General features: G+C 51.2%; 1 protein-coding gene across 1 annotated transcript in view; it reads right to left on the bottom strand.

The window, feature by feature from the left end:
- LOC111934855 (axonemal central pair apparatus protein HYDIN-like) overlaps positions 1 to 14178 on the bottom strand; it is a 57185-nt gene that overhangs the window by 1846 nt on the left and 41161 nt on the right. Inside the window, exons 39-57 of the mRNA XM_086847692.1 lie at positions 13849 to 13968; positions 12483 to 12642; positions 12205 to 12377; positions 11851 to 12049; positions 11064 to 11163; positions 10442 to 10535; positions 9789 to 9957; positions 9263 to 9501; positions 8875 to 8944; positions 8037 to 8241; positions 7432 to 7664; positions 6228 to 6376; positions 5082 to 5274; positions 4425 to 4533; positions 3581 to 3835; positions 3093 to 3235; positions 2525 to 2749; positions 1206 to 1366; positions 240 to 346 (exon numbers count right to left, since the gene is read on the bottom strand). Coding sequence (XP_086703818.1) covers positions 240 to 346; positions 1206 to 1366; positions 2525 to 2749; positions 3093 to 3235; positions 3581 to 3835; positions 4425 to 4533; positions 5082 to 5274; positions 6228 to 6376; positions 7432 to 7664; positions 8037 to 8241; positions 8875 to 8944; positions 9263 to 9501; positions 9789 to 9957; positions 10442 to 10535; positions 11064 to 11163; positions 11851 to 12049; positions 12205 to 12377; positions 12483 to 12642; positions 13849 to 13968 — 3104 coding nt within the window. The remainder of the gene's footprint in view (positions 1 to 239; positions 347 to 1205; positions 1367 to 2524; positions 2750 to 3092; positions 3236 to 3580; positions 3836 to 4424; positions 4534 to 5081; positions 5275 to 6227; positions 6377 to 7431; positions 7665 to 8036; positions 8242 to 8874; positions 8945 to 9262; positions 9502 to 9788; positions 9958 to 10441; positions 10536 to 11063; positions 11164 to 11850; positions 12050 to 12204; positions 12378 to 12482; positions 12643 to 13848; positions 13969 to 14178) is intronic.

Here is a 14178-nt window from a genome sequence, read left to right on the forward strand (position 1 = left end):
GACCCAGCACGTGGCTCTCCCCAGAGCCTGGCTCAGCTCCTTTGCAGAGCTGAAGTGGCAGAGCAAGAACAAAAGGGGCTGAAAGGCAGAGGGGGCAAGGAGAAAACTCTCCAGCTGCAGCTGGGAAGATGCTGATGAAAGTGAACGTGTGGACAAGGAGGAAAAAGGAATTCAAGTTTTGGGGTGAAGGGGCAGGGTCTTCTCCCCAGGCCCTCAGCTACCAAGTGAAATGCCCTTACCCATCAGAGAGGTTGAATATGGCATCCTCACTGCTTCACTATCTGCAGGAGCAGCTTCCTCCCAGAAGTATTCCAGGGCCACCTTCCCTGTGTTGTGCATCCTGAAACTGAAAAGCAAGAAGGAGGAATTAAAAAAAAAAGTCCAATAAATAGAAAGCAAATAGTACAGTAACATTGTCTGAGGGACTCCTGCTACCACTTTCTGCTGAGGAGCATCTTCTTCCCCAGGCAACCCTGCCATGCTCAGACTGCTGTCCTTCCTGGGTGGCCCAGAAAAGTATTTCGAAGTCTGGAAGTTGAAGAGGAAAGGGCCAACATGGTGCCCAGGACATTGAAGCTAAGGGGCTTACTTTGGACTTTCTTTAGGTCTTGTTTGACTGCAAACTTATTCTTGAGCAGATGAGGACAGGTGACACGCAGTGAAAGCAAACCCGTGGCTGTTCTCAGCAGAAAATGGCAGCATTGAGCCTCTCCTGACCACCCTCTCCTGCTTGGCTTGGCATGCATGTGAACAAGCCTGTGCTGGTTTTGGCTGGGGTGGAGTTCTGGGAAGCAGGCACTGGGTCAGCCCTGGGCAAAGGTGTCACAGCATTGTCACAGTACAGCTGGTCTGGACTGGACACAGTGAATGTGGCCATAACACAAATCCAATTCAGCTGGCCTAGTTCATGCCTGAACGTGTTCCCAGGTAAGTTACAGGGGACCCTTGGCCAGCCCCATCCAAGCTGAGAAGTGAGCACAGCACTGGCCAGGAAGTTGGGCAGGAGAGAGATCTCAGCCAATGGCTGTCTAGCTCAGGAGATTTGCATTGGGTATTTCAGTGAGCTCTGAATAATAAATGAGGCTGTTTTGTCTCCTGAGCACCTGGAGCTCGAGTCGTGAGTTTTGTCTCCCCAGCCACGGCCAGCACAAAGTTCCACAAAGGCAGCTCCCGCTGGCAGGGCCCTGCCTGGCCTCAGCACTCACGTGGCTGTCCTTGTCTGGAAGGGCAAGGTGTCCTTGAGCTGAACCACGACTGTGTCCAGTTTGAACTGGGCGTAGGCAACCAAGGCACTGAGGCACAGCTCGGCCTCCTGGCCGCTCTTCTTCAGCACAGTGTGAGCCGGTTCTGGGACTGTCTCCACTGTCTGCAAAAGAGGAGAAAAGAATCGCTGAGCAGAGCCCAGAAAGTCAGGCTGAGAAGGGAATCTTTGGGCCTCCAACATCAGCCTCATAGAGGGACTAGAAAGGACCATTCACTTTTACTTCCCTGGAAAGATGACAGAATTGGGACTGTTGTGCTGCAGTAGTTGTTTCTGCCCACTGATCAAAGCAGTCCTAGCACAGCTGTTAATGTACCCATGGAGACTACAGCGGCGTTCCAATCCCTGTACTTCAACCTTGGAGAGGGACTGACTTTTTCCCTGGTCCCCTAGAAATCCAGCAGGTCTCAAAATTAGGGTTAAGTTCCCCTGCTGGAGCTCTGTGGGTGGAGAACCCCATGACTGCAGACTTCTAGGAAGCACTTTTTTCTTCTTGTTTTAGGAGAAAGTGCTCTCCAGATGTCACCTGTGGAGCAACAGCCACACTGCTGGCAGCTGGGGATGGGCATTTTGGGATGTGAAAGATCTCACTAGGAAAGTGTCCAACTGCAGATGTTCTGATAGAAAAGAGGATGGTTTAGAGGCCTTAAAATGGTCCAGAAACTTGGAAAGAGCCTTCACCCAAGCTGAGTGTGTTTGGCAATAATGACAATAAAAGCAAGAGTCTCCAGAGATGATCCTTCTCCGGACTCCTCCATACGGTCACACAGTGCCTGGGCTACTCCATGATGAGATAACCCTCCCAATACAGAGACCACAACCAAAATCTCTGGTATCCATGGAGACAAACCTTGGCATTCACCAGCAGGTGCAGTAGAAGTGTATTTGTCTCCACTTCTAAAGAAGAGACAGAGTGCAGCAGACTTAACTCCTTGTTGGTGAAAAGGCACCAAATCATATGGAGAGATTTCAAACACCATAAAATGAGATAATCAAAAACATTGTCTCCCATTCAACATGGGCTGCAGCACTTGTGCTTGTGGCCCAGACTGATAGCGTGTGGCTAATGGTCTCTTGTCTAAAGGCTTTCCCTCTTGTGTGAGGGTCATGTGCATCCACCTCTCCCCTAGAATGCCCTGCTGGTGAACCTCAGGGCTGTCCAGTGTCCAGAGGAAGCAGGAGCTGCTCAGCCAGCAGTGATGGTGTTATGGTGGTTCTTTTTGGAAAAGCTGTGGTGGCTTTGTTTGCCATTTTGCTTCTTACCTTCTCTTTTTCAGGCCATTGGGCTGCTGGCTCCTGGTTCCCGGTGATGTCCTTCCACATGACAGTGCGCATTTCGTCGTCCCAGTCCGGAACATTCCATAGTGGCAGCTCAAATTTGATCTTGGTCACCTTACATTTCACAAGGTGCCTCCTGAAGGTGGCTGGGACATCTGATTTCAAGGTCACTGTGATGGCCTTGGTGCAGCCAGGGTGGAGATGTCCCACCTAGGGAGAATCAGGGAATCAAGACCAAACTGGAAGCACTGCCAAGGGCAGGACTGATATAGCAAAGGGGACTGATGTGGTGAGCAGCTGTGCCAGGAACCTGCACCTCAGTGTGGATTTCTGTGAAGTTTGATAGACAAAAGTATGAAGAGAAGGTACCACCTCCCATAACGCGAAGCCTTTTCTGCAAGGCTGGCAGCCTTGGCCCAGCCAAGCCAGGGAGTGCATCTCCTGTGTGGCACTGGAATGGGCTAGCACTGGCATGTGAGGTCTCCCTGCCAGCTCCCAGGAATGCCAGGGCAGGGCTTGAGCAATGGGGAAAGGCAGAGCAGCCCCCACTCACCCTGGGGGAGAACTGGAATGGGACGTCTGCCTCCCACTCGAAGCGCATGAACGTCATGCCGGTGTGGTTGGTGATGGTGAAGATCCTGTGGCAGGGCTTCCCAACAGGACAGTCCCCAAACTGGATGTGGTTCAGTCTGACAGCTGTTAAGGAGGAAAGCAAGGGATCTCAGCATGCAGGGAGTTCCACCCCACCCCCCTCACATGCACAGACTCCTGTATGTTCAATGCTTCCTTGCTCCAAGCCTTCCTCCCTCTGGCAGGGAGCTCCCCAGGCAGTTCCCCATCCCACCACTTTCAGGGAAACACCCTGGCACACCCCTGAGCCAGCGCCATGCAGCACAGCACACACTGCTCTGCATGCATGGCTGCCACACCCACAGGCCTCCATGTCCAGGGGTGACAGCCCAGGCCTGCCTAGAGAGAGGACACACATGATCAGATATTTTCTTCTTCCTTGTTCCACCTTGGCAGCCTCTCCTCTCTTACCATCAATGATGTCTTTGTTCAAACTGCTCTTATCATTCCTCAACTGTGGGTCTTCCTCTAGACAGTCGAAGCTGAATTCATCCTTGTGGCCTTCACCCACCAGCTCTATCAGGGTCTTGTCAGAGTAGGTGTCCCCCACTAAAACGCGGATCTTCCCTTCCACACGTTGAGCCAGGGTGGGATTGAAAATGACATCAAACTCTGCCGATTGCCCACGATGCAGAAGCAGGAGAGGCTTCCCTGGGGGCTTGCTCTCTGCACAGCAATGGAAATCAGAATTAAGTGATACAGTTGTACAGAGGAAATATTTCCATATATGAGGAACAGAAGGTTGAAACCAGCTGCCTTCTGAGCACAGGTTGTTCTACCCGCAGTGGTTCCCGACCCTCTTCCTGTGTTCACAAGACTGCCATCTCCAGACACATCACCACTTAAGCAGCTTAACCTCAGGTTGATGCCCAGCCCTCATTCCATCGCTTCCAGACAGCTCCAGCCACATGGAAAGCTGAGCCAAAGAGCACTTTGGGCTTCTGCTGGCTGCCTGTGTGCTCAAGGGCTGTGTCCGTTCAGGCTGGGACCTTGCCACATGCTGCAAATACCTCAGAGGCTGCACTGAGGCAGTGAGAGTCCCCCAGAACCCAGCCCACCACGTCTAGAAGAACACAAGAACTTCCTACTCCTTGCTAGGAGGAAACCCTGCAAAAGGTCCCCATGAAAAGCTCGGGGGACAGAGAGCCCAAGGAAAGAAAGTGTGTCCAACATCTGGCTGCAGCTCAGAGAAGCCAAGAGCAGGGCACACGTTTTCCCTCTGTGCACCATCGCACTTCATGGTTAACGAATTTACCATTTTCAACAGAGTCCTCTCCCACATCTTCAGTGTGGAATCTCTCCAGTGTGGAGCGCCTGGCTTTCAAGAAGAATGCTCCATGCTCATCCTCCAGGTGTAACATAAACTGAGAAAAGGGAACACAGAGCACAATGATACTGGTGTGAGTACAGGATGGCACAGGGACTGACACCACAGTGCTGCTGGTCCTGCATAGGAACCCAGCACCTCTCCCACTGCAAACAGCACTGAGCACAAAAGTTAAGTCAAACCAGCTGGGAAAAAGGGCTCTTTAGAGCCATTTGGATTGAACCAACACGGAACCAAACAGGACAGAAAGCAATAAGCAGAATATAATTAAACCACAACTAAGTTTGCTTAAAATATAGTAAACTGGGGAATACAACCTAATGGAACTGGAAAATCACACATTCCTTGAGAACAAACCTGAAAGACGGGGAAAAAATACTCCACCACCTTCCTTGTGTTCAACTTAAAGAAGAAAGACTGGATGGAAATTTTTTAAGAACTCCCTTCTTGGAGAACAGATGTCAGTCCCTTGCTTAAAAAGAATTTGTGACACCTCTTGCCAGGTCTGCCATGGTTTTTGGGACCCTCCCCCTGTGCCACAAGCACTTATTCCCAAACCAGCCCATTCCTTGAGCAGGTCCTCACCTTGACAGGTACGATGCCGTTGTTACGGACGACCAGGGGGAGCATCTCTAAATCCCCCAGCTGGAGCCTCTGGAAGCGCAGCACGGCATTTCCTCTCTTGCTGCGAGCTCTCGGGCACACGACTGTCACCTGCGGCTCGTGCCCCCTCCCACTGATGGTGAAGCTCAGGATTTGGGGCTTGATTTTCACAGAGCTGCAGGAGAGGCACACAAACAATTCCAGCTGGCACTAACCCATTTCTCACTGGGCAAGCCAAGCAGCAGGGGCAGTCCACACTGTTTTCCCTGCCTGGTGCTCCTGTACCCCACAACACAGCCCCCCACCAGCCTCTTCCCAATCCCCTCAGGGCCATTCACAAGAGGAATCTGCTCCAAAGAGCCAGAGCCTTCCACAGTAACAGTTAAAAGTAATTTCACTTAATTCAATCATGCAGTACAGCAGATACATAATGAGGCACCAGATGAGATATGGCAAATCCCCTGGCTGCAGTGAGATGAGACATAGGCAACAAGCAAAAAAAGCACAGCATGAAAGCAGTACAAAAGCAAGAAGGCAAAAAGAAATCATTGTCACCATCCACCAAGATCACTTCCAAGAACAATAGAAAAGCAATTGCTTATTAGCAATTAGACTTCCCTGGCTCCAATTCAGCCACTAAAGGCTTGAGGAAGGGCAGGTCAAAGCCCCTGTACACAGGTCCCAGTGCAGAGGAACAGGGCTCCTCTTTCATACCAGCTCCCATCACTCACATGAAATAGCTTCATGAATGCAGGGAATCACAGAGGATCACTTAATGTCACAGAAACCAAGAGGAAATTGTGACTGCTGACTTGCTGCCACAGAAACTGATCCATCTAAGCTTCTGTCCTTGGAAATGCCCAGCTCAGCTGTAGCACATCTCAGTAACTTCCAGTTGGCTACCTAATATTTCTCTGTCTTCCTATTTGCTCATACAGGCTAAACCTGTATGACAAATCTGCCTCATTTTTCTGCTCTATCCAACAGTGACTGCCTCCCAGATCATCTCATGCCAAGTACTCTGCCTAAGGCTGCTGAGAGCATTAGAGCTAACAAGAGGTCTGTGCCTTCCCAGTGGAGAGGCAGCTGTCAGAGAGGCTTCCCCCAATATTTCTCAGGGTCAATTACCATTTGGGGATGACAAGGGAAGCCTTAAAAGTGCAGTCGTAGTTCTGCTCGTCTGGAGGGGTGAAGGTCACTGTAGCAACAGCGTGGGATGAGCCGGGAATGGACATCTGGACTGGATGCAACTTGAAAACGGTGATAGGGCCTTTTTCCTTGGGGGAAGCCAGAGAGCAGTGTTAGGAGAAAACACCTTCCAGCACGACACAGTTTCATTCATAAAGGCATTACTGAAAACAGCATGTCTGTAGTGGTTTAGATTTGCTAATTGGAGTTTCTCAGTCAATGCACTAAATAATGTGGTGGGGTTTAGCACTGGCTAAAATCACCAGGGCACTTACGCATTTTTTGTTGTGAACTATGGATTAGGAGAAGGGTAAAACAGGTTTAAAACTTAAAAGGAATAAAGAAACTTTATCAACAGGACTACAGGAATAAGAAATATCAGAATAAAACCTCCAGAACACTTTTTATCCCCCTACCCAACTTTTTCTTTTCCCAGCTGACCACTGGGAGACAAAACCTGGGATGGTAAAGCAGTATCAACTCTACAATAGTCTTTGATCAGTCCTTGTAAGAAGAATTTTTTCTTGTCATGCTATGGAGACTTTTCTACAAGAAGCAGTTTTCTCCTGGCTTCTCTTTTCCATGAATAGCAGCCAGCCAGGCAAAAATCTTGCATTGTGACAGCTCTTCCCATTTTCACAGCCCTCCTAGAGGTGTGTTTATGGGCTGTGAACTCAGGGGCTGTTGTTTTAAGGATGAGTTGTTCAAGCAGGGAATGCTGACCTTGTGCTAAAGCATTGTGTGTTCTGAGTGCTGGCAGCTGCCCTGCCCTATGTGGGAGGTGGTCACTGCATGGAAAACCCTGCAAATAACCTACAACTGGCCTTCAGAGAGAGGAAAAGCCAGGGAGCCTGAGGAGATGCTCTGCTTTGAGCCCTGGCATGTCAGTTGATAACAGCCCCTCTCTGAGTGTGCTTCCAAGAGAGGTTCAGAAGGATTCACTTCTCCCACCAAAGACCCAGAGGTGAGCCAAAACCTTGCCCAAGACATGAGAATTCAACACAACTGTTCCCTGGCTCTGCTGCTCTGCCCTGAAGTTTGACCTACACTGAGCTAGTGTGGGCCACAGGAAGCAATCTGGAGAACAAAACAGCTTTCACACGGCCCTTAGAGGGCAACCATCTCCTTGGCCTCCTGTTCTTACCTGTCCTGGCAGGGGGCTGATGGAGAGGACCACGTCACACGGCAGAGCACTTGTGTTGTAGATGTTGAAGTGGGCTTCAGCCTCTTGCCCAACCAGAATCTTGTTGAAGATGAAGTTGTTCTCATCTCTCACAAACAGGCCCACACCGTGCACAGAGAGCAGCTTGTGGCTGAGGTCAGTGCTGCTGCAGATCGGGTATTCTTCGAAGATTAACATCGCATCCTCAGCAAATGCTGTGGACAGACCAGAGGGATGAGCATGAAGAAGCCTCCATGATGAATTCATCTGGGCCTTGCTGGCCTCTGAGAAGGCTTGGTAAGCTCCTTCTGCCCAGGTAACTGCTAAACCCAGCTTTGGGTGGGGGAGCTGGCTATGAGGATGGAGCTCAGTCAACCTGAGTCTTAAAGAGCATTGCTTTCCTTTTATCCTTCCATGCATCCCTCTCAGCTGGGGAGGGATGAATCCACCAGTGGACTTAAGAGGGCTGGAAACTCTGAGGATTTCAAGGGGGGACACCAGGGCTAGCATGCCTCCCTATCCAAGCAGCAAGTTGAGGTGCTGATCAGCAGCAGGTCTGGCCAAGGGAACCTGTGGAGAGCACGTACCTGGCAGGCAGGACTCGGCAGTCAGGGTAAAGGGAATGCCGAGGGGATTGTCCCTGGGGTCTCTGCCCACGATGTCAATGTACAGCTGCTCCTCACAAGTCCCCTCCTGCCCTGCCAGGCACTCCACCGTGATCTGCTGCTGGCCCCACGGAGCGATGGAGCCGGAGCAAGGGGACACCGTGAACATGCCCACATTGAACTGACCCTGCAGAAGAAGTTCCAGGAGAGGCTGAAGGGTAATAGCTGTGCCTTGAGCACCCCAGCAAAGAGTATGTCCTGCCTTGGCCTCCAGCTGGGCCCAAGCAGCCAGTCCCAGGGCAGGGAAAGATGACTCCATGGCCCAAAGGCAGCTCCAGGTTGAGCCCAACAAGCCAAGAGGAGCTGCAAGCCTGTCTCAAGTGGCAGAGAGAAAGGAGATTGAGTGTAAAGAATGAAGGTGGTAGCTGTGATCCTCAGCCTCCAGAGGTAACAGGAGAGCAGAAACAGCTGTGAGAAATGATGGGAGAGAGGTAGGGGAATGAGATGAAGAAAAGGAAGAAAAAAAAATGTTGTCTGAGCTCTGTGGACTGGGAGTTCAGGAGGGATGTTTTTGCTTCTGTGGTGTTCACAGACACATGCTGGCCAGCAGCTATCACACACAGGACCTGCTCCCCTCTGCTGACCCCACAACTGCAGGTTAGAGCCAGAGTACAGGACTGTCAGTGGGACTGAGCAGATCCTGGACTCCATCCTGCAGACCACGTCCCACCCAATGGAGATGAGTCCCCAGCCTGGGCACAGCAGCATCTTCTCACATCCCCTGCAGCAGCTGCATTGTTGGGGAGCAGGAGTCACCCACCTGTGTCAAGCTTGATTTCCTTCCCGCTGAGCACTTCCTAGCTGATGGAACAGATTCCCCTTGCTTTGAACTGAGAGGAGAAAGCAGAGGTATCTGTCATGCTGAGCTCCCCTGCCTTTCTCTGAGGCCAAAGCTGGCCTTCCTCCTCACAGAGGAAAGCCTTCCTGCTCCAGATGGTTCCCAGAGAGCAGCCTGCAGCACCCATTGCTGGACAGAGCAGCTCGAGCACCAGCTTCCTACTACACATGGGGACACTGAGGCGTGTTTTGCTCCCTCTCCCCAAGGCAGGGATGCAAATGGGCGATAGCCCAGGTCTGGCTGCCTGCCACATCTCAGCCGTGGGCTGGTGCCTCCTCAGGCAGGAAGGGTGGTGCAGGGCTTCTCGTACCTTTTGCTTTCCAGTGAAGATGCATCCTCGGTTGCTGGCTGGATGCGGAATTTGAAGCTGATCGTGCCTGTGTTCTCCAGCACGACAGTCTGGGTCTTCTTGCTGCCCTTCATCATGGCACCGAAATTGATGGGTGAGGCGGGCTCAATACTGAACTTGCTGTACGCAGCTCTGGCCGACACCCTCACTGGGATGTTGGCGACAGTCTGGCCTCCTTCCCCTGCGATGGCATCTATCACCTGTGTCCACAGGAAGGGGTGGTAAACAAAGCAAAGAGGCCAGCCAGCCTCTACCCCAGTCCCCAGCCTCCACCCCAGGCCTCCATCAGTTCACCCATCCCTGTTAAAGCACCTCCTCCAGAGTCAGATTCTCAGCTCCCTTAGGAAGCCTCCCAAATGGTTTTGAAGACTTTGTTTGTGTACGTAGGAGAGAGGATTCTCCAGTTAAAGCCCTCCTTCCATTAGACACCTGTCCTGTTTATGCTCCCAAAACACCGTGTGGTAACAGCCTGGCCCAGGCAGCTCACCTGGCAGTACAGGATGGGGCTGTTCTTGAGGAGCATTTCCCTTGTGGGGTGGAAGAATATCTCAATATTCACACCAGGCTGGGAGGCGATCAGCTTGCCCGACTGAGGCTTGACAGTGAAGTGGGATGCCAAGTCTCGCATCCTGGGACCTGCACCCTTCAGCATCAATCTGGGGAGAAAGGGAAGGAATGGAGATCTCTGCAGTTACAAGTAGAGGTGCTGCCAGCACAGCCAGGACTTTGCATAGGACCAGAAAAAGAAGAAAAGGGAGAGTGCAGCTCTGCTCAGGGAATCCTGGATGCTGACAGAGAGCACAGACAGTCATGAGGTTATTGCAAGAAGCCTTGACACTGAAATTTTTCATTCACTCTTTTACAGAGTCTCAGAAGGAGAAAGGAGGTGACCATCAAAGAAAGGCAATGAATCTCAGCATTTCAGTGCCTGAAATTCTTGGGGCTCTCCTTTGGGTTCCCTGCTGAACTGTGGAGAACTGCTAGTTTGTGGCTGGAATCTCTGGTGAAATAGCTGAGGGAGCCCAGGTTTTGTGTTTATTGTGAGGTAGCCAGCATGGAAACAGGTTCTAACCATTGACAGAGGGAGACTGCAGGCCTGGGAACCCAGGGAAATGCTCACCACCAGGCAGCTGGACTCACCTGTACTCGATGTTGTACAACCCTTTGTTCTTTAGAGTCAGGACGGTCTTCACATTATCCAGGACATGGATGGTTCCAAAATCCAAGGTTTCATCTGCAGACAATGCGCAGAGCGAGATCAGACATGGTATTTGTGAGCTGCTGCAGAATACACCAGGTCCCAAGCTACATGGAGGTCCCAGCACAAAACCCTTTTCAGCAAGTTTCTGTTCTTGGAAGGGTTTTCCAGCTACTTGTCTGCCCTTTCTCTTCTTACTCAAAATATCTGCAGGCTTAGTAGCTAAGGAGCTCGGCTTCCATTTCCTCGCTTCCAAGCACAAATCCCATCACTTTACATGCTGTGCTGAGCCTGTGGGAATTGCCAACTGCCTGTTCACGTCACTGGTGTTTCAAAGCCCCCAAATCCAACCTGCACGTGAAGCTGCACACTTCAAAGTTCAGAGGGGAGAGACTTAAGGCTGCCAGTGCCCTGACAGTGCTTTATTCCATGCAGCTTGCAGGGTATGTGCTTTATGTATCCATGCCATCCTTGCATCCCATCCCATCCCAAGTGCTTTGGTCACCCACCACCCAAGGTCAGGCAGTGCAGCTGGACTGCTGTGTTTGGGAGACATCCACTGACCTTCAGGCAGGACCATGCTCAGGAGAACATCATACACCTCTGCAGACAGTTTGATGTTTTCAACCTGAACAATCCCCAGGATGTTTTCTGTATCTGAAACCTGAGGAAGCAAGAAACAAACACTGTTCAGATTATTCTTTTGCTAGACAGCCTCTAAGTCCTTGTCTCTGCTGGCTGCTTCCCCTATGGCCTCCCCAGCTTCACAAGTGTTGGTGGACACCCAAGCTTTCCTAACCCGTTCATCTCATGGGCTGTCCCAGTGGGATTCTGCTGCAGTAAAAAACCCCATCAGCCCAACTCTGCATTCCTACAGCAGGGAATGCTGCTGCTAAAGCTTCCTTGAGAGGCACAGGGATGTAAGAACAACCACAGGAAGTGTGGGGTGTCTCAGAGCAGGTGGCATTGACAACCCTTTGCAATCACCTAGCACCCTCTCTGAAATGCAGCCCCTAAACCATGGGGAACAAAATGCCAGGGGCAGAGTTTGTTGCACGATGCCAGAGGTTTGGACAAGCTCCAGGAGAAATGCAGAGATCACGCTGCAGTCTGTACAACCAAACAACAACCTTCAACCATTCACAGGGCCAAGGTGCTTGTGCTACAGGCTCAGGGTGCAGTGTCTGCTTATCTGGGGGATGTGGATGCACTGCACGTTCTGGCAAACGCTGTGTAGAGGCACAAGTTGGGGTCACAGCACCCTTGTGTCTGTCAGGGGCAGCTCTTCCTGACTCTGTCCCTAAGAGCACGTGGCTGCTCACTGTGCCAGGCAGGGCACAGTCCCTCTCACCTCTAGTCGAAGGGTCTTCTCAATGGTGCCAATCTGCTGGGCCTTGAAATTCACTGTCACTTCAAACTCTGAGCGGGGATCAATGGTGCCGTTATCTTGTGACAGTGAGAAGTCCTCAGCAAGGTCATCCAGCCCACTGAGCTGCCAGGCCATGGGCAGTAGGGTGTTGTTTTTCAGGACCAAGGTCCTGCTGTCAGTCCTGCAGAGACAGGAGGCACTTGGCATCAGCTGCTGGCTGGTCACACCAGCCTCGCCACTGAATGCAACCTGGAGCAGCTCCATCCGAGCCCTGGAAAGCAGAGTCAAATGTTTTGTCTTTGTCACAAGTCTTGGAGTGCTTGTGGGATGACTGACCTGTGCAGAAGCAGCTTTTCAAAAGACAGCTCCAGGGGGCTGACCTCCAGCTTCACGTGCACCCCATGGCAGCACACGCTGAAGACCACTGGCTCTGGGTTCTTGTCAATGCAGCAGATGAGTTTGTCTTCCAGGAAGCCAGGGGAAGTGGGGTATGCCCAAATGGTCAGCTCCTGGACCCGGCCCCACGGAAAGAAATAGAAAGAGCTCTGTGTGTGAGCAGGAGCAGCAGCTCCTGGGCACTTCTACGGTGCCTGCTCTACCTGCCCCTCTCCTACCTGCTTCTTCTTTGGTTTCAGGGTCATGCTGGGAGGGTCCAGAAGGAACGTCTCTGCTTTTTCATCATCCTCAAAGGAGAACTGGACCTCTACGTCCATGGGGGAGTTGTTGAGGATGGTTATATTCTCCGAGTTGGCAGGACAGTTCTGGGCCTTGTACCTGTCCACAAAAGGGGAAAAGGCTGCAGAGGAGACTGTTGCCTTTGCCACGCATCGAGGAAAGCACCGTGTGCAGCCGAGGAAGCGGTGCTGGAGGACCCTGCTCTAACAAACAAGTGAGGGAAGTGGATCCCAGCCAGGGGCGTGGGCATGTGCTCATCTTTGCCTGACTTTGATGCCTTCCCCTGTACTTGGGGCCTCCACCCCAGAAGCCTGATGATGCTCAGGCCACTTCAAGTGTTTTTAATACAATGTAAATTCAAAGGTGCCTAGAAAAATAACAATACACCAGGCCCATGGGTTCTTTCCCCTTCTTTCTTGGGGTGCCTTCCCTGCAGGGTATAAAGAAAGGCTTTTGGAAAAAGAGTTTAGCTGATCTATTTCCAAAAAGTCATGAAACTGCTTTGGATTTCATGGCTTATCACAGAATCTGAGAAAGAAATATAAAGCATCATTTCCCAAGAGGAATGCAAAACGATAACAAGTGACCCTTCTCTCAGGTGTGGAAATGACTTTGGAGTGAAAGGGTTAAAGAGGCAAACAGAAATCCCAGACCATCCCATAAACCTGGCTAAAGATTGTCTGGTTTTTGAAACTGTGTTGTCAAAATAGATTTAGCCCTCCAGAGCTCCCATGGAGACAAGAACTTAATGTTAAATACTATTTTTTAAAAAGTGACAGTAAAAGTAGAAATGCAGAATAGCTTCAATGACAACGTTTTCAGGCAGACTTTATCCAGCAGTGATGATGCAATGTCATTACAGGCAAATGTAGTTCCTGCTGTACATACCCCCTGACACCCACTGGCAGGTCAGCCATAAAATCTTATTAATAATTACAGATCAATGATAGCTTTACAAAACCACCTACAGAATAATTGCTCACTCAGGCTAACTGCCGAGCTCAAAGCACTTCAAAAACCACCATACATTTCCTAAGGGGTGAAGCTGAGATGTGGAGGCAGACAAAAGTTGCCCCAAGTCCCCTTTGGACTGGCAGCAGCCTGGGGCTCTGGCCAAGGCACCCAGCAGGCAGGCAGAGCGGCACCCCCAAGGCTCATTTGCCTCTTGTATGCTCAGGTTCACACATCTGTGCTCCTTCAAACCCACGTGTGTGCCAGGACTCTGCCAGGGACTGCCCTGGATTGTGTCCATGTCCCCAAGCGTGTCCAGGAAAGAAAGTACAACACCCAGCAGGGAGCACATACCACTCTCTTGATTTCCCACACAGCAGCGGTCCAAAGTGGAATTGCTTGGTGCTCTCAACATATTCCTTGAAGATGATTTCACCTTCCTTCATGGTCCTCCTCCACTGTGGAAACACCAGCCTGGGCAGAGAAAGCAGGGAAGGAGGAGCTATGAGATGCTGCAGGTAGGAAATGCAGTCAGAAAGCCATAACCCATCCTGGTGGCTCAGGGACCATCTGCCTTCCCAGCTCCCAGCACAGAAAGAGATGCTGGGTGACGTCAGGCAGCACCATGTGCCCAGGCCAGAATGCCCAAGGAGCAGCCTGGCTGTGAGCTCGGGGACAGCAGTG

The sequence above is a fragment of the Cyanistes caeruleus genome, chromosome 12 (genome assembly GCF_971803275.1).
Source record: "Cyanistes caeruleus chromosome 12, bCyaCae1.hap1.1, whole genome shotgun sequence".
Taxonomy (NCBI): domain Eukaryota; kingdom Metazoa; phylum Chordata; class Aves; order Passeriformes; family Paridae; genus Cyanistes; species Cyanistes caeruleus.